This window comes from Cydia strobilella, chromosome 10 (assembly GCF_947568885.1).
Source record: "Cydia strobilella chromosome 10, ilCydStro3.1, whole genome shotgun sequence".
NCBI classification, from domain to species: domain Eukaryota; kingdom Metazoa; phylum Arthropoda; class Insecta; order Lepidoptera; family Tortricidae; genus Cydia; species Cydia strobilella.
In genome coordinates this window covers 18478613-18497149 of record NC_086050.1, presented here as the reverse complement: position 1 = coordinate 18497149, position 18537 = coordinate 18478613, and the positions used below count along the sequence as shown (strand labels likewise).

At 36.3% G+C, this 18537-nt stretch overlaps 1 protein-coding gene across 2 annotated transcripts in view; it reads right to left on the bottom strand.

Annotated features, from left to right (window-relative positions):
- Positions 1–2126: 2126 nt before the first annotated feature.
- The window catches only part of LOC134744674 (circadian clock-controlled protein daywake-like), a 113924-nt gene continuing 97513 nt past the window's right edge, over positions 2127–18537 (bottom strand). The window contains exons 2-6 of one of the 2 annotated variants that reach the window (XM_063678580.1): positions 12961–13042; positions 5572–5791; positions 5017–5141; positions 3055–3213; positions 2127–2290 (exon numbers count right to left, since the gene is read on the bottom strand). In XM_063678580.1, the coding sequence (XP_063534650.1) occupies positions 2142–2290; positions 3055–3213; positions 5017–5141; positions 5572–5791; positions 12961–13015 (708 nt within the window). In that variant the 5' untranslated portion in view covers positions 13016–13042 and the 3' untranslated portion in view covers positions 2127–2141. Of the gene's footprint in view, positions 2291–3054; positions 3214–5016; positions 5142–5571; positions 5792–12960; positions 13076–18537 lie in introns of those variants that run through there. The other variant, XM_063678578.1, reaches the window with a different exon arrangement.

The window sequence follows — 18537 nt, the reverse complement described above, 5'->3', positions numbered from 1 at the left end:
TTGCTTGACCAGTTACCAACAAAACTGCCAACTCGTACCTAACTTCACGCAAGCTAAACCACTTGTCGTTCCGAAGCCTGTACCTAATCTTATTTCAACAAGAATGCCAATAGATGGCGTTACTCTCTACATAACTCGATAAATTACATTATCAACTAAGTAATACATAGCAAAACTTTGCTAATCGATTGTATACAGGCGTCTAAAACTGAAATGTAACGCTGCAATGTGTCCTTCTGGAGTCACGCTCCGACATATATAATATATTATATTTTTTAAATTTTCTCTTAACCACGCCATCTGTGATATTTTTATACAACTTATGCCACATCTCGCTAGCAAATGGCGCAACCTCCATCGTTGCTTAAACACTTCAATATGTATAACCCAGATGGCGCCAATATCACTAAATACCTAAATATTACTCGAATTTTATTTTGATATTTGTGTAATAAAGTATTAGATAGTGAGAGCTAACGTCTGTACAATGACATCAGAATGATATCTTAATGATGTCGTTCGCGCCAATAGGGTCGGGTAGGAAACAGTGGCTCAACTCGAACAGTGGTCAGTCGCCCCAATATCGCCTCTATCATGTTAGGTTGAGGGAGCCACTGTACCCGGCTATTTTTATCCGAGCCACTGTTACCTACCCTACCCTACATGTACGGACAAATACGAGCGAAATGCATGATAACTAAATGACATCATTTTGATAACATTCTGATGTTAGTGTACTGACGTTCGAATTGGCATGATACTCGTATCTACACACAGGTTACAGAAATAAATCTGTTACCTTTTCACAACTAAACTACTGTACCCTCACCATGAGTTTTACGCGGCCTTAAACGCTAGCGACTACGTCAACTAAAACGCAATGCAATCTCGCTGGCACCAATGTCACTGCAATGGAGATACATTGTGAGTTAGCTTAGGCAGTCACTAGCGGCTGGCGAGGTTGCGGAAGAGTACTTCGGCGTTCCTGGGACCTCGCCGTATAGCAGTGAGGCGGCAACAGAGGGGGTTTAGTGGGTAAACTATGGGTCCCATTAGCCTGTATGGGAGTCCCACATAACCATCCCAGGCCCGTCCCTGCGCCTGAGTGGTATGCGTAACGCATTCCCCCTCTATATAAAAAAAAAAAATTATAATATAGAAGAGTAAGTAGGCAGGAACTATCCTTGTGAAAAAGTTATTTGTTTGAAAAGGGGGCAAAGTTATTGTTTAACACGGCGCAGTCACAAAATTTGCGCCCCCTGACGACTGACAAAAGTTTCCCTGCTGCTGCCCCCCCCCCCTTGGATGGCGCCCGAGGCACTTGCCCCCTCTGCCCCCCCCCCCCCCCCCCTAGTTACGCCACTGCCTCTCGTGCTAATATTGATATTGATACCCGAGCAAGCGAAAGATTCTAAAATTCTAATCTACAGTCCGAAAAATTCACTAATAATAGATTTATTTATACAATCAAAAATGAATTAGGTATTAAATAATACCTAATTCATTTAACCATTCATTCATTAATCATGCATTCATTCGTTAATTAACAGTTTTATTCATCCATTCGATCATTCATTAAATCAATAAAACATTTATTTAATCATTCATTCGTTATTAGATTCATTCATTCATAAGTTAATTCATTTCTTTTTAATTGGTAAGCGATCACGGTAGTCTATGGACGCTTGCAACTCCAGGGGTGTAACATGCTTGTTACCGACCCTTTAAACTTGTTCACGCCTTTTTTGAAAAACCTCATTCAATCCTTCTTTTTATGTTTTAATAATATTTCATTTATTCATTAGAAATTATTAGCTCCTCCATAATTTAATCGTTCAATTATTAATTTATTAATTCATTGTTTTGTTAATTCGTTTATTCATTTGCCAGAAATAAAACCAATTGTTAAAAATTAAAAATAATAATTTATTATCACAATTCGCTATCCTATTTTTATTCCCAAGCTTACAGAAGACATGTCATGTATTTATATAGTCTGGCAAACCTTTTCTGTCAGTAGAAAAGGCAACAAATAATAAAACAAATTACACGCAAAAAATGTCGTACCATACAAATTTTGAATTTCGCACCTTTTTCTTCTGACATAGTTGGTTTGCCTATAACTATATTTTCACAAATTATTATATCTGTAGCTCATTGACTGGCACCGCTCCGAAGAACGCGTCCACCGCAGAGACGACGCGTTCGGCGATGGCGCGGACGATAGGGGGCGCTATTTCCGTCATCACCAACTTCCAGTTGGTGTTTACTATTGCTTCGACAGGATCCGCTGGATAATGCAAAAAATATATATTTATCGTATGGCTTCGTTACATGTCACTTAATACAAAACTTTAGAGAATACTTATACTAACAACTACAATACAATTACAACACAATTAAAATTTCGCCCAAAATTGGAAAAAAAAAATTGGTACATCAGAATAAATTCGAAAGTACATCAGGATTTTGTTACCCTTTGGCATAGAGTAACTTATACTAGAGCGGTACTGTCATAGTAAATTTTGTAACCCCAGTAAATTCACTGCCATCTGTCGACACACTTTAAAACTAAAAATAAATATTTATAAAAATACGATAAAATGTATTTAAATATGGATAAATGATTTTTTTTATTTGCATTAAATACATAGAGCCTTGTTCCCATCGTAGAGGTTATCTAAGTCGAAGGTAGCCTTACTGCGAACATGCAACATGAACTGTGCTCCTGGCCGTCGGCTCCCTTGACTAGGTAAGGAAGGAACTATACACAGTTTAGTGATACGTACATAGAGCCTTGTTTCCATCGAAGAGATTCTCAAAGTCGAAGGTGGTCTTAGTGCGAACATCGAAGGAATGATCCCACTGCTTGCCGATCTGCCAATGCTCCTGGCCGTCGGCTCCCTTCACTAGGTAAGGAAGGAACTATACACAGTTTAGTGATACGTACTATGTACGGAATGATCCCACTGCTTGCCGATGTGCCAATGCTCCTGGCCGTCGGCTCCCTTCCCTAGGTAAGGAAGGAACTATACACAGTTTAGTGATACGTACATAGAGCCTTGTTTCCATCGAAGAGGTTCTCAAAGTCGAAGGTGGTCTTAGTGCGAACATCGAAGGAATGATCCCACTGCTTGCCGATCTGCCAATGCTCCTGGCCGTCGGCTCCCTTCACTGTGGCCAGTTTGGCATTGGCTGTGATCACTATGTCACCTGGAATGAAAATGTTGAAGGTCACAACGATGAAAATTCAGCATAAGTCAGTGCCTGCCTTAGAAGATGGAGGTCCTGGGTTCGAATCCCGATAAGGACATTGGTGTGCTTATCACAAATATTTTTGGTCCCACTTATATGAGTTTAGTTGCACCAATCACAGTCAACCATTCCGTTGACTGTGATGACACAACAACAAACGTAGCTCAGCAGAAATGCCAGAAACTTAAACTTTCCATTAATTAAATTTAGTTAGTTTTAACTATTTTAACAGTGATAGTCTGTCTAAGCTAATTTTGCACCGACTTGAACAGAACAGAGGAAGTGTCATTATAAACGGCATATTTTCATAGAAATTTGACATTGCCAAACTGTTATTGCAAATTCCATGCAGAGTTAGCTTGGTCTGACTCTATACAGTTTGCTGAAACTGGCCTTATTTTTAAAGTTTATAGGTACTCAAATTAATTTAACCTTCAACGCCTTTAAACACACAAGTTCAAATGCATTGCTCAATTGACCGGTTACCGGCGCTTGCAAGTATCCGACCGAACCTTGTTCTCACGTAACGTAACCCTGACATAGGCCTACTGAAGCTGCCGGGCTATCACATAATTGGCGCGAAAGTATCTCGCGGCGAGATAGACCACCCGTCCCTCTTTAATTAACATAGTTAGAAAAAGACGTGTAGTCTATCTCGCCGCAAGATACTGGCGCGCCAATCATGTGCTAGGCCTACTGGCGCTTTTAAGTAGCCGACGGAACCTTGGTCTCACGTAACCCTGACATAGGCCTACTAAAGCTGCCGGGCTAGCACATGATTGGCGCGCCAGTATCTTGCGGCGAGATAGACCACCCGTCCCTCTTTAAACAACATAGTTAGAAAAAGACGTGTAGTCTATTTCGCCGCGAGATACTGTCGCGCCAATCATGTGATAGCTCAGCAGCTTTAGTAGGCCTATGTCAGGGTTACGTGAGACCAAGGTTCCGTCGGCTACTTAAAAGCGCCAGTAGGCCTAGTCAGTATCTCGCGGCGAGATAGACTACCCGTCCCTCTTTAATCAACATAGTTAGAAATAGAAAAAGACGTAGTCTATCTCGCCGCGAGATATTGTCGCGCCAATCATGTGCTAGGCCTACTAGCGCTTTTAAGCCGACGGGACCTTAGCTTCACGTAACCATGACATTAGGCCTACTAAAGCTGGCGCTTTTAAGTCGACCGAACCTTGGTCTCTCGTAGCCTTGGCATAGGCCTAATAAAAATGCGGATTAAGTCATACGGCGTATGACTGTAAACTTTCAATCTGAACACTGCTGCTATAGTATATATCTTCTCAAATGATTTTTACGTCTAATAAGATACTAATCTGTTAAACAAAAGCCATTGTTTCTTTTGTGTGAGCGGTCGGCCATTGTGTGCCTCAGCGCACGGCGCGTGCCATTGGGTCTAACAATGGCATTGGGTCTAATATTGTGCATACCTGGCCTGCTGAGCTACTTCTGCTGTTGTTTGTAGGTAGGTACAATTAGCAGCAGAAGTTGCTAAGCTACTTTATTGTTAGGAGAACTCTTATTCTCCGGCCCGAGTACAATTTTCTTTAGTTTTGAATAAATACGGTAAAATAACCTACATTATTGGATATTTTTGTATAATTATTTTACTCAGTACTCAGTGAAAAGTAGTGTATAACTCAGGCATAAATGTCCATTTTTATCCTCGACTATATTGCATCCTATGAAAATGGATCGCTTTATGCCCTTGTTGCAATCTACTATTGTTCCCTAGTTGTAAGAGTAACTTACGGATTTTGATGGTGTTCTTGCCTTCCCCGCGGATAGGTAGCACGAGTATCATTCCTCGCAGCTTGTACCAGCCTCGTAACACCACGGAGCAGCGCACCATCATGTCCAGCTTGTCTCCATCCACCCTGGTAACAAGTTAATTAAATAAGCAATAAGGTAATAAATTAATTTTTATTACCGCCCTCTCACCTCTCCAACTTATTTCTCTCTTTCTTTCTCTGAGCGCTCAGCGAAAGTTCAATTCGAGACACACTTTAAATAACAAGAAAATTTTCAGCCGCGACTCGTACGCGAAATAGACAATCCGCCTCTTTATAATTAAAGCCTGACCAGGAATATATGATCACGCGCCATGTTGCGGAATTTCACTAGAACTAATATTTTCACACTACACTGAACTGTCACACTATACATGAAAATAACAGCGCCCTCTTGACAATGATCATATATGGTCAGGCTTTAATACAGCTAGAAAATACGGGTTGCCTGTCTCGCGCGTGAAATTTTGTTGCGACACACTCGTGAAAAGGCTACAGAAAAGATTCTATCCCTCACCCAATATTCTCAAACTTGCAATCCTTCAACCCAGTAACCGTAGCATTCTTAAGCGTGAGCTTCAACCCCGCCTCCTCAGACTTCACCACCTTCAGCAGTAGGGGGTCCAGGGAAGGCACGTTGAGCTCCGGGATGCCGGACGCGAGGAAGGGGACGGCGGCTTGAGCTGAAGCGATGATGCAGGCACTGTCGCCTTTTTTGCAGGGTGTGATAAAGGGGGCTAGAATAAAAAAAATACAGTAAATGACCCATTATAATACTACATTTGACTATCAACGCGATTCGGGAAATGAATTAGAGATTCACTAGATATAATATGGTAACTTTACGGGTACTAATTAATCTACTAATGAAACACCTATGAAAAGGCCGACAAAAGATAATAAATTTGAATAGCCCTACAAACAAGAAAATAACATTAAAAACTAGATAAGGTCAGCCAGGACAATTACAATCATGGGGCAAATGTAACTACTCTGAAAATGCAAGAAGAGTGTAGAGCTAAAGACAATTACTTAGTTAAACATAATAAACATACATAGGAACAGACAGACAGCAGGAAGCGACTTTGTTTTATACTATGTAGTGATTTTAGGACCTATATTCTTGTTCAAATACAAATTTCGTTTTTTTAAATAAAAATTACTAAAATGTAATATTTGACGTTTTTTATGTACCTAATCTTGACATCCGCATCTACGAATTTGAGCCTTTAAATATTCGCCTCCGCGTCCGCATCCGCGAATGTAAAAAAATCGGCATCCGCAACAACCCTGCGTGTGAAAGCTATAGTAGACTGACTGTACCAACATTTCAAAATAAAAACACGAAAATATAGTATTGTTTTAACCGGTCTATTACGAATTGTTTTATTCACCTTTGGTTGTGTAAACGTGACATAGTTCATGGCTCTATTTATTCTTATTCATATATATACAAAAATAAGGTTTAAATACTTTAAATATACAGGAGTTTCCTAATTTATTGATGCGAAGTACGAGTATCAATGCCAAGTTTTTGAGTTAGGCTAAACAATGGTCTAAGGAGGCCTAGGGAGACCGAGGTGAGTTGTGACAGAGGAGACTTGTTGCATCGTCGATTTTTTGGAACCTATTAACTGTTAGCGAGCTCGGCAACAGTGCACGTTTTTTAGCTTGTAACTTGAACTAACAAACACACGCTATTGCAAGCTCGTTATTAATTAATAGATTCCAAAAAATCGACGATGTCACAACTCTCCCTGTCACAACTCACCTCGGTCTCCATGCAGAATGTTAAATTTAAGTTTTCAATTTAAGTCACAAGGAGGCAACCTACAAGACCGCACGGTTACTGTAGGATACCACTTTAAACTAATTTAAATGAAATATGTGGTTTTAACTTATTCACAGTTAGTGGTGGTATTTGCCATAACTGCTCGAAATTTTAGGTATCTTAGACAAACGGTCTCTGAGAAAAACTCATTTTACCCTGTTGTAAGACCGAAGTGATCTCATTAAATGTTCCGGGAACAAAGTTTTGTATGGAGCAGTAAAAATAGTAAAATACAATACAACCTACAAAATAATAGTCGGTTGTTTATGTTGAGTTAGTAAACATCGGCCTGATTCGGACATTCAGATACGTCAAAAATTTGCTAAAGATACGTGTGTCAAAAATGATGTTTTTGTTTAAACTAACGTCACTTTTGACACCTTTTGATACCCGATCCATATCATATCTTTAACAAATTTTTGTTATATCTTAAAGTTCGAATCAGGCCGTATCTCGCCATATTATTGACACTAAAAGCTAAAAGTTGTAGGTTTCCGCGTCTGGGCAAACAAACAAACATTGCTGATGCAAACTCAAACACGGACACATTTGTCCAGTTATTTACTTTCTTAAGTTTCTTGATCCGAAGCTCCGACTACTAATGTGCCGCCGGAAAGTTATCAAAATTGCGAATTTTATAAATTATCGGCAACTTCCCATATTTTGTATGGGAATTGGGGATTCAATTTTTACGTTTCTTAAATGAAAGTCCTTTGAAATTTTCCTGAAGTTTCCGAGAACCTTTCCAACTTTTTTGAGTACTTCCGCAACTTGCACATTCTTAAATCCGACAGATGGCGTTTTTCGGTAAAATTGAAGAAAAGTGGAAAGGGACATTTAATTAAATAGCCTAGGTAGACTCCTACGACCAATGACCATTGCCGGCCTTTAAGATGGGAGTACGCCCTTTTCTTTAAGTTTTGAAGGTCGTTCCTATAGGTTATCTATGCATTGTCACTGCCAAGTTTGGTACAAACTGAGCGTGGTCAGAATGTAATTTGTTTAATGTATAAGTATATTAAATTATAAAAGTACCTACTTCAGTTTTACACTGTATGTAGATAGTAGTTTTATGTAAAAGAAGGCGTCACCGATTTCTGACCAACCCTAGTTCGTAAAAACTCATTTTCGAAGCTCATACTTTCTTTTGTTGATGTCGTAATTCGTAACACAAAGAATAAGAAATAAGAATAAGAATAATTAATGCAAAAAGACATATTAAATATATTAATAACGGGTCACTCACGTATTTTAAGTCGAAAAACGTTCGACATGTTTCACTCCGTACCGAAAGCGTTTTTCGACTTAAAATACGTGAGTGACCCGTTATTAATATATGTAATATGTCTGTGTCTCACGGAAGTTTTGTTATTACAATGCAAAAAGTTTTATTTTAATTATCGCAACAGGATTTATTTTATTTAAACAGGATGAGAAAACATTCAATTATTTCAAAATGTGTTGCTCAAAAAAGTGCTACTTTTCGTGGCTGTTTAGCGTGCGAAAAGTTGGTTTTCGCGAACTAGTGCTTTATACTTTTCAAATTTTTTTAAATTTATACTTGTTCCAATTCATGACTACTTATTGATGAGTGTTTATATTAGTTTCCTTTAAACGTCGTAATCAACATAAAAACCTACTGTTAATGTAAGAATACGAAAAATATGCATATTTCATATTTTATTACTTACCTCTTCATCATTATAAGTATTTAACACGTTTATTTTTTAATGTTGAAAAACCGTTCTTAATAAGTTGTGTGAATGGAACGGAATGCCTGTCAAAGAAGAGGCGTATTCTCTTACTGCAAGAAATTTTAATTTTCCAAAGGCAACATTCGATATTGTTTTTATAAATATACGATACACAAATAATCGTAAATAACGATATTTAGGTAATAATAGTACAATGTTTTAATATTTACAATTGTTTCTGTCTTATAGAACATGCATTTGAAAAAAAAAACTTTCATTGAAGTGGGTTCAATAATAATAACAAAATCTATTCTAGTTGAACAAAAGCTAGAAAAACACCTCTTCATAATGTCAATATCAATGATGTCACAGAATTAATAATATAAAAAGTTTCGAATTCCATTCCTTAATACTGGTTGCTTTTCTTATTTTTTCGCAACTGTATTAAAAAACGTGGTTCGATACACGTGCGGATATGTCATTCTTCACTCGCCCGAGTCTTGCCACGAGCCGTAGATATCTCGGTACTGGTGAGTTAATGACATACTTTCCGCACTAGCATCGAAATATACTATTATGTTTGGTAACTTGCGTAGTTAAATGAATGTATCTAAATAGTAACTTACTATACACCGACCTACTCCAATGAGAGAATGGATATACTATAAGCCTGCATAACTTATTGATTACAAATTCCACGTACCTTGGAATGCTTGTCGAGATAGAAACAAACAAAAATAATATATGCACATCATGTCCGAATTATACAAAGTTTTCGTGAGTAAAGGTACCTAAGGTGTGAATCAGTGATTTTTGACAAAGAAATTATCAATGGTTAGTTAGTAAGCATATAGAGGTTAAATCATTTTACGGTTTAGACTCACTTGTTTTAGTCACTCGCGCGACATGTTTCGGAGAGCCTAGGTCTCCTTTCTCAAGCACTAATAGTGCGAGCAGCGTTCACGACGACCGTGTATTGCGTACTGCAAGTAGAGTAGAGTAGAGTACGCAATACACGGTCGTCTTGAACGCTGCTCGCACTATTAGTGCTTGAGAAAGGAGACCTAGGCTCTCCGAAACATGTCGCGCGAGTGACTAAAACAAGTGAGTCTAAACCGTAAAATGATTTAATGTTAGTATGTCTCACAACAGTTTAAATTCGATCATATAGAGGTTGATACAATATTGATCCTTGATGATAGCTACAACGACCTCAGGGGCCCGATTCGAGATGCACAACTGTCAGTTTCGGCTTCAACATCAGTTCAACAGTGGAATGAATCATTTGTTCATCAACTGTGGAAAGTATCATTTGGTTGTACACCAAAACTCATTCATTGAAAAAATTATGCAACAAAAATCAACTTTGTTTTCTTACTACTATACGGTTTAAAATGGCTCTGAACTCTGCGTGGTTCGGTTTGGTTTCGTTGTCACCTAACTGTGGATTGCTAATGTCAAATTTACCTATTTGACAACACACGATTTCTTCCATTCAACTGAAGTTCAACACGAAACGTCACTTAACGCATGTCGAATACCGCTCCAGGTCAACGAACTTTAAAGTTTTATGTTCTTCAATTTACGCACATTGTAATGAATAAGAATAAGAATAGGAATAATTTCATTTATTCATGGCAAACTATATTTCGTACAAACGTATTACAAAAAAAACCGGCCAAGTGCGAGTCGGACTCGCGCACCGAGGGTTCCGTATTTTTTTAGTATTTGTTGTTATAGCGGCAACAGAAATACATCATCTGTGAAAATTTCAACTCTCTAGCTATCTAGCTATCGCGGTTTATGAGATATAGCCTGGTGACAGACAGACAGACGGACAGACGGACAGCGAAGTCTTAGTAATAGGGTCCCGTTTTTACCCTTGGTAAAAAAGTACATTTGAAACATAAAATAGGTATATAGTTTACCACGAAATGGTCCCGCCTCAGCATAATGCTCGCTGGTCATCCGGCGAGACCATTTTGTGGACCAATGCATGGAATAACGGATAATTTTGGTTTCGTTATCAATTTTTTTAGACAATTTTATATAAAATTTGGTAAGTGAAAAGCTGGGTCATTCTGGGTCAATACGGATAAAAAATGTATGTTGGGTTACGAAAATTCCATACGTTTTCGTAATTCGTAACAATCGTAATTAAGGGAAAGATATTTTAGGACATACTATAAAATTGCCTTTATACTGTACATTGTACAGAATAGGAAACTATCTATATCTACACCAAATTTTATCGAAATCTGACAAAAAAAATGGTGTGGTGGTGCCGGTGGTGGTGTCTTTTATGTACTTATTTCAGTTTGTATAAAATAAAATATAAATACAGTGTGGAAAAAAATTATGGGCCCCGGAGGGAAAGTGCGTTAAAAACTTAAAACCAGTCATTTTACTTAAAGGAAACATTTTTTTATTTTATTTTTAAAGACCAAACAGCATTTAGAGATTTTTTAAATTCTGTTGTCTCGCCCGGGAATCGAACCGACTAAAAATTCTAAAAATAAACACTGATTATTTTATTCTGCTAGTCGATACAGTTAATGTTAATAATAACATTTCTGCATCTGCATAATTATGAATAATTTGAATAAATACTTTTCTCCTCACTAGCTCGGAAAGTTGTCTTTTATCCTTTAAAACAAGCGGGGAAAGACGCATTTTATCCACTAGTGGGGAAAGTAATTTGACCTTGGATGGAGAGTGTTTAAGTAGCTTGACAGATAACAAAACGTAAAACGCTCATAATAATGTTTCGTTCGATATTAATTATCATTAAACAAATGGTTTCAGAATCTAATAAAAAATACCAAATTTAGCTTTATTTAATGATTTGTCATAAACCTTAAAGTTCTATAAGAAACGTTTGTTTTTTAATAATGATGTTAAATATAATTCTGAACGCACTAGTTGAGTCGATACAATTTCAAAACGCATCATTGACATTTCATACGTCAGAAATGTCAACATTGTCAACAAAATTTTTACTTAAAAACCTCACGTAAAAATACGGAATTTCCAGAGTTTTTTGTTATAATATCGTAAAAAAATTAGTGATTCCTGTGATGAAGATGATCTAACGCCTGTGGATGTTGCACTTTCCTCGCTATAGTGAGGTGAAAAGTTTTGTGTTACACACGGGTGCCAATGTATTTTACTTCTCGCGGGTAAAATACAACTTTTGCACCCTTGTATAACAAATAACTATAGCAAGACAATGGAGCAGCGTGGAATTTGGTTGCAACTAGTAGATTATTATTTTAAGTTTTAACCTGATGTGTATAAAATTATAATAATTTTGGTATAGTACATTTCGATGCTAGTGCGGAAAGTATGTCATTACTTCACGAGTACCGAGATATCTCGCCTACGGCTCGTGGCAAGACTCGGGACGAGTGAAGAATGACATATCCGCACGTGTATCGAACGACGTTTTTTAATACAGTTGCGAAAAAATATGAATAGCAACAAGTATTAAGGAATGGAATTCGAAACTTTTTGTATATTATTAATTCTGTGCATAGATTCTGTGACATCATTGATATTGACGTTATGAAGAAGTATTTTTCTAGCTTTTATTCGACTGAATAGATTTTGTTATTATTCTTGAACCCACTTCAATGAATTTTTTTTTTTCAAATGTATGTTCTATAAGACAGAAACAATTGTAAATATTAAAACATTGTACGATTATTACCTAAATATCGTTATTTACGATTATTTGTGTATCGTATATTTATATAAAAACAATATCGAATGTTGCCTTTGGAAACAAAACATTCTTGCAGTAAGAAAATACGCCTCTTCTTTGACAGGCGTTCCGTTCCATTCAGACAACTTATTAAGAACGGTTTTTCAACATTAAAAAATAAACGTGTAATATAATAATGATGTAATATATAATACTTATAATGATGAAAAGGTAAGTAATAAAATATGAAATATGCATATTTTTCGTATTCTTACATTAACAGTAGGTTTTTATGTTGATTACGCCGTTTAGATAAACACTCATCAATAAGTACTCATGAATTGGAACAAGTATAAATTTTAAAAAATTGGAAAAGTAAAAAGCACTTGTTCGCGAAAACCAACTTTCCGCACGCTAAACAGCCACGAAAAGTAGCACTTTTTGAGCAACTGTATTAAAAAAGAACTTTTTTAGTAAATTTTAAATTGTAGTGTAAAAAATATTACAGTTTATATAACTTATGTTTAAAAGTTGGAAAATCGTCCGAACGATATTCGTATCAATAATAAACCCACCCTTGCCTTAAACAAACGAATTAATCGAAATATGTCATAAATATAAAAAAACTAAAAGTCTCTCCAATATTTTCAAAAAAAAATAACAATAAATTAGACTTACTGGAAGCCGATCTCACCCCCAAAATCACCGCCAAAAAGCAAAAATATCTCAACATCGTTCAATACAATAAAAATAAAAGGACAAATGAACCGTTGTGGCCAAAGTATACAGTAGCTATGATCGCCACAAGGCCAAGAGCAAGCTTTTATGCCCGCGTCCGTCCGTGCTGCTCGTAAATTTGTAGATGTGCATATATTAAAGCTTATACACTATACAGGATATCGAGATTTTTCCTTTTTTCCTTTTTTTGACTTTTCTTTTAGTCTATTTATAGTTAATTAAAATAATACACCCTAGATAAGTCTGAAGAATGTACCTTACCGTACTCAATCGTTACTTTTGGCTTAATGATGACTAAATCAATCTTAATTTTACAGAGAACCCCACTATCTCCTAAAAGTGTCGATACTTGGTGCCACTACGTTAGCTAATTCGGCTTAAAGATCTTTATTTCTCAAAAGAATTTATACAAATCACTTATGTATAACTTAAAACTAAATATTTACAAAGTAGGCGCTAAAACAAAACATTACAATACATTTACATTTTGTGCCGCTATATAATTATACACGACGCGAACTTAAAATTAACATTTTTAAATTAATTATGTTTTATGGTTTTTTTATGTTTTTAACAAATAGCTAACTTCCTCATAGTTTTTGTTTTTATCAATCGTTTTTTGCGTGTTTTCATTGCTAGAATATTCGTGTCATTAATGTGATTGTGAATAGATTAAGAAATCTAGATGATATAATAACTAACATACCTACAGTTGTGTGCAATAAAATAGCAGTCAATAGGAAAATGAAAATTAGGGGAAAACTATAACTTTTAATTCGTAAATAACTATTTTCTGCATGACACATTATGAGTTTAAATGTAAAGCTTTAATTGGAAATAATAGGCAAGATACTAAATTACAATTGTAGTACACAATTGTATTTTTTTCGTAAGTTGTTACGCCTTAATAAGAATTTCCGCGAGGTAGAAAAAAAAACCATTTTCATGATATTTTTTTAAATACTTCCAATTTTATTTAATTAAAGGTCAATTTTAAAAGTAATGCAGAAGAATTATAAAAGAAGATCCAATATAATTGATCTAAAGTTATAGTTTTCCTCTAATTTTCATTTTCCTATTGACTTCTATTATTATTGCACACAGCTGTAAGTAAATATATTATGTTATAGCTGATATAAGTATGGTATAAGTAGTATTAGTGACCTTCACTACGCAACCGGTAAAAAAGCTTTGGCTGTGAACTTTTTCAATGTTACATTGGGCGGCACGAGGCTAGACTAACATTTTTCCCTATAGCTAGTTGTCCTGGCGGTTCACCCCGAAATTCAGTAAAATGCTGCTAACGGTGTTAAAGCTATCAAAATCGGCACGATTGATCTTTAGTCCGTAGAAATCAATTTCATCTTTTTTTGATACCATCGTATCTAACCCCAAGAAAGCAATTTTGAAAATAATTCAATTTTTTTTACCGACTTCCAAATCTCAAAAGGAGGTTATCAATTTCCGTCATTTCTGGACCGATTATGAAAATTCTTTTTTTTATTGTAAGTATATACATATAGATTGGTCCCGTTTTTATCAAAACATTGTTCTGATGATGGGATCCATGAGGAATCGAGGAAACTCCTCAAATGTTAAAGGCATACATATATTGATTTTTTGTATTTTTATCGACAAATCAAGCATTTACATTTTAAAACGGACGTAATACACAATAACGGATGACTCACGTTAGACCGGGCCGTGTCCGGACCGGAGCTTCCGGGGCTTCGTTTTCTATGGAAAGAACCACGTGATCACCTGTCATGTCATAGAAAAGTAAGCGCCGGAAGCTCCGGTCCGGACACGGCCCGGTCTAACGTGAGTCATCCTTAACGCGCGACATTTGGAAAAAAAAATCTTGCAAACTTATCGAGTGGGGTATCAAAATGAAGAGCTTTGAGAGACGATTCAAAATATATATGCAACATATGCAGTTGATTCTTACTTTGGTAGAATAAGGATTTTTGAAATATGTTAAGAAATTAAATCCTTCTGTATTATTTTTTAGTGACTTCTTATTCCTTCCTATGTTGTTTTTTATCTGTATGTTTGATTGTTTTGGTCTGAGTGTATTCTGTGCTAAAGTCCGACCAGATATATATGATCATTGTCAAGAGGGCGCTGCTCATTCTCATGTATAGGGTGACAGTTCATATAGTATGAAAAAATTAGTTCCAATGAAATTCCGCAACATGGCGCGTGATCATATATTCCTGGTCAGGCTTTAGATTTCTTTTGGCGTAAATTTATTAATTTTGACAATTGAAAGAATGTCTGGAAGTGATCGCTTCTAGCGATATGATCGCTTGTTAGGTTCTACTTCAGTTGATGTATTATTTATTTGTATTGAGGCGTGCAATAAAGAGTACAAAATTGTATTGTATTTTTGACCTAACTTTACAAGCTCATAATCCCTACATAATTGGTTAAGAGGTAATAATATTTATGTATAAGCAATATACACATACATATGTGAAACATCGAAGTTATAATTATTATAATTTAGATATTTTACATATGTGTATTGCTCGTACCTTCTTATACTCGGTATCGCTTTCAGTAGGTATATAAGTACGTATCAAATCCAGCCCAAGCGAAAATTAAACCAAACTAACTCATCTTTAATTAAAAACTGGACAAGTGCGAATCGGACTCGCCCACCGAGGGTTTCGTACTTTTTAGTATTTGTTTTTATCTGTGAAAATTTCAAATATACAGTTCACGGTTCACGAGATACAGCCTGGTGACAGACAGACGGACACAGGAGTCTTAGTACTAGGGTCCCTTTTTTACCCTTTGGGAGCGTAACCCTAAAAATACATTGGAAAAAGAAAAGTTGGTATTGAAGGTAAGTCGAGTATATCAGTGCAAAATAATGGGCAAAACCTTCAACTAAAATAAATATCTCGTAAGTACGTAGAGTTGTTGCTACTTGACTAGACTTCGCACCAATAAATTATCAACCGACGCAGTACCGAAACTAGTAGGACCAATATTTATGCAAATAGGCCAACTTGATGATCTAACCTGTAGTTTTCATTAAAAACTGGTTCAAATAAAAGTCCAAACCAAAATTGTTAAATGACGGAATCTCTAATACAAACTTATATTTGCGGTTAAGAAGCGATTCATTCATTAAACAAAAGAACACTATAGTTTGAGATTGACAGTTTAAAAAAAGGCTTATTATTTTTCGGGCAACTAAAATATTAAACAGGAACTTTCATTGGGCATATAATAATATAATTTGGGCGTGTGTTCATATTTTAGAGCCTAAAAATGTATATTAGTTCCAAATATAAGCATCATATTATTAAAAAAACTGGCAGCAAATTCAAGCCACCAAAAATTATGAATAGGGAGCTTGAAATGATAGTTTGGCGACTAAATAATAAATTGGAATCTATTATTGTTTAGTGATTTTTATTTTTTGTTGTCAAATAGTTTGTTTACACCTAAACAACAATCATATTGAGCACATCGTTTCAGGTAGTATTTAAATTGCGGAAGCAGCTAAATTAATGGATATTGGTTTATTTTTTGTAATAACACATCGTTTGTTTATGAAAACGGGTAACTACGCAAACATCATTATTTGCTCGTACTTTATCTGTTCTTAAGATTACCTAAAACCTAATCATTTATCTTAGGAAGGTAGGTAATTCGTTAATTGGGTATTATATAGTTTAAATGAACATAAGGTTTTTTTTAAATTTGATATTTTGAGCATAGGTATTTTAATATTGTCTTCGGTTACCGCGATAGTTACTCATAAAATAAAACTATGAAAACGGATTATATCGCGTATATTGAATTTATAATACATCCCGACGTTTCCCGTAGGTATTTTATTATTCGGCCTAGACCTTCAGGCAAGTAATAACCTCTATGGTTGATTTGCTTTTGTTTTTGTTTAGTCAAATGAACCTACCGACGAGACGACTGCGCCATCTGTGTGAACTACTTACTGTACAATAACAATACTGTACATAGTATTGGGCTATAAACCTCTCAAATCCCCGTGGCTCTTTGAAAAAAAACTGAACGAACATAAACAATACCCACTATTATCGAATCTGGCCCCGTAGACAACATGCCAATCGCTAACGCTACGTAGCGAACGAAACGCAACTGTCCCTGTCACACCAATATGGAAGAGTGATAGAGAGATACAATGCGTTTCGATGGCGAAGCGATAGCGATTTTCACCTTGGCTAGGCCGGCAGCTCACCAAATTTCACAAAAATCGGTTGAGAAATGCGACCTGTAGAGGAGAACAGCCGGACAGCCGGACGTTCGAAAGCATTTTTACCCAAGCTAAAACGAAGACCTTCGCTCTCGCTTGGTCAATAAGTGCTGTCAATTTGTTATATTAAATAAAAAATGGAAAATGGTTTAAGAGCGATCGGACCGGTGTTCTGAAATGTCGGGTCGCAACTGTCGCAAGTTGCCGGAAGCGGTGAATTCTTCCATTTTTTTTATACTAAGTCGGTGGCAACCAAGCATACGGCCCGCCTGATGTTAAGCAGTCTCCGTAGCCTATGTACGCCTGCAACTCCACAGGAGTTACATGCGCGTTGCCGACCCTAACACTCCTCTCCCTCGTTGAGCTCTGGCAACCTTACTCACCGGCAGGAACACGACACTATGAGTAGGGTCTAGTGTTATTTGGCTGCGGTTTTCTGCCTTTAATATAAACAAAATTAAAATAGTATCGCTCGTAGACGTATCTGCTTGATAAAAATTAGTTAAATAGATGCCGGTTAACTATAACAACAATTAAAGTAAGTACAAATATACCTATGTATTTTATTCTTTGGGGGATCCCATGCCCCAGTGACCTTCGATCTGAATCCTTGGTTTTCTAATGTTTTTTGTCGCTTATCATATTAACAGCAACGGCTTTAAGGATGACTGATGTTAGACCGGGCCGTGACCGGGCCGGAGCTTCCGGCGCTTCGGTTTCTATGGAAAGCATCACGTGATCACCTGTCATGTCATAGAAAAGTAAGCGCCGGAAGCTCCGTCCCGGTCACGGCCCGGTCTAATGTGAGTCATCCTTTAAGCAATATAGTATCCCATATTTACTTCATAGTTCATTGTTTTCGAGATATTTGGCATCAAAGTTGAACAATTTTAGGCCAAACAACTTGTTTTCTGGCCATAACTTTTGTGTTTATTAGTTTAAAATTAAAACCGTAGACAAAAAATTAGAGACGTAAAAGACGAACCCAAATATGGAGATTTCGTATATGTGAGATCTTTCACAGGAATTGAGATACGATAAAAGTGTTTTTTTAGACAATGTTTAAAAAAATTATAAATAAATAAGTATTCATATCCTTCAAAATCCGGTAGACAAAAATGGAGATAAAAGATTAAAGAACCGATATCCGTTTGTCTTATAATTCTATGTGTAGTGAAAAAGAAGGAGATACTTTGTCAAATATCGATGAAAACCTCGGGTAGCCTCTAACGGAAATCGAAATCCAACTAAACCAGGTTGGCAACAAT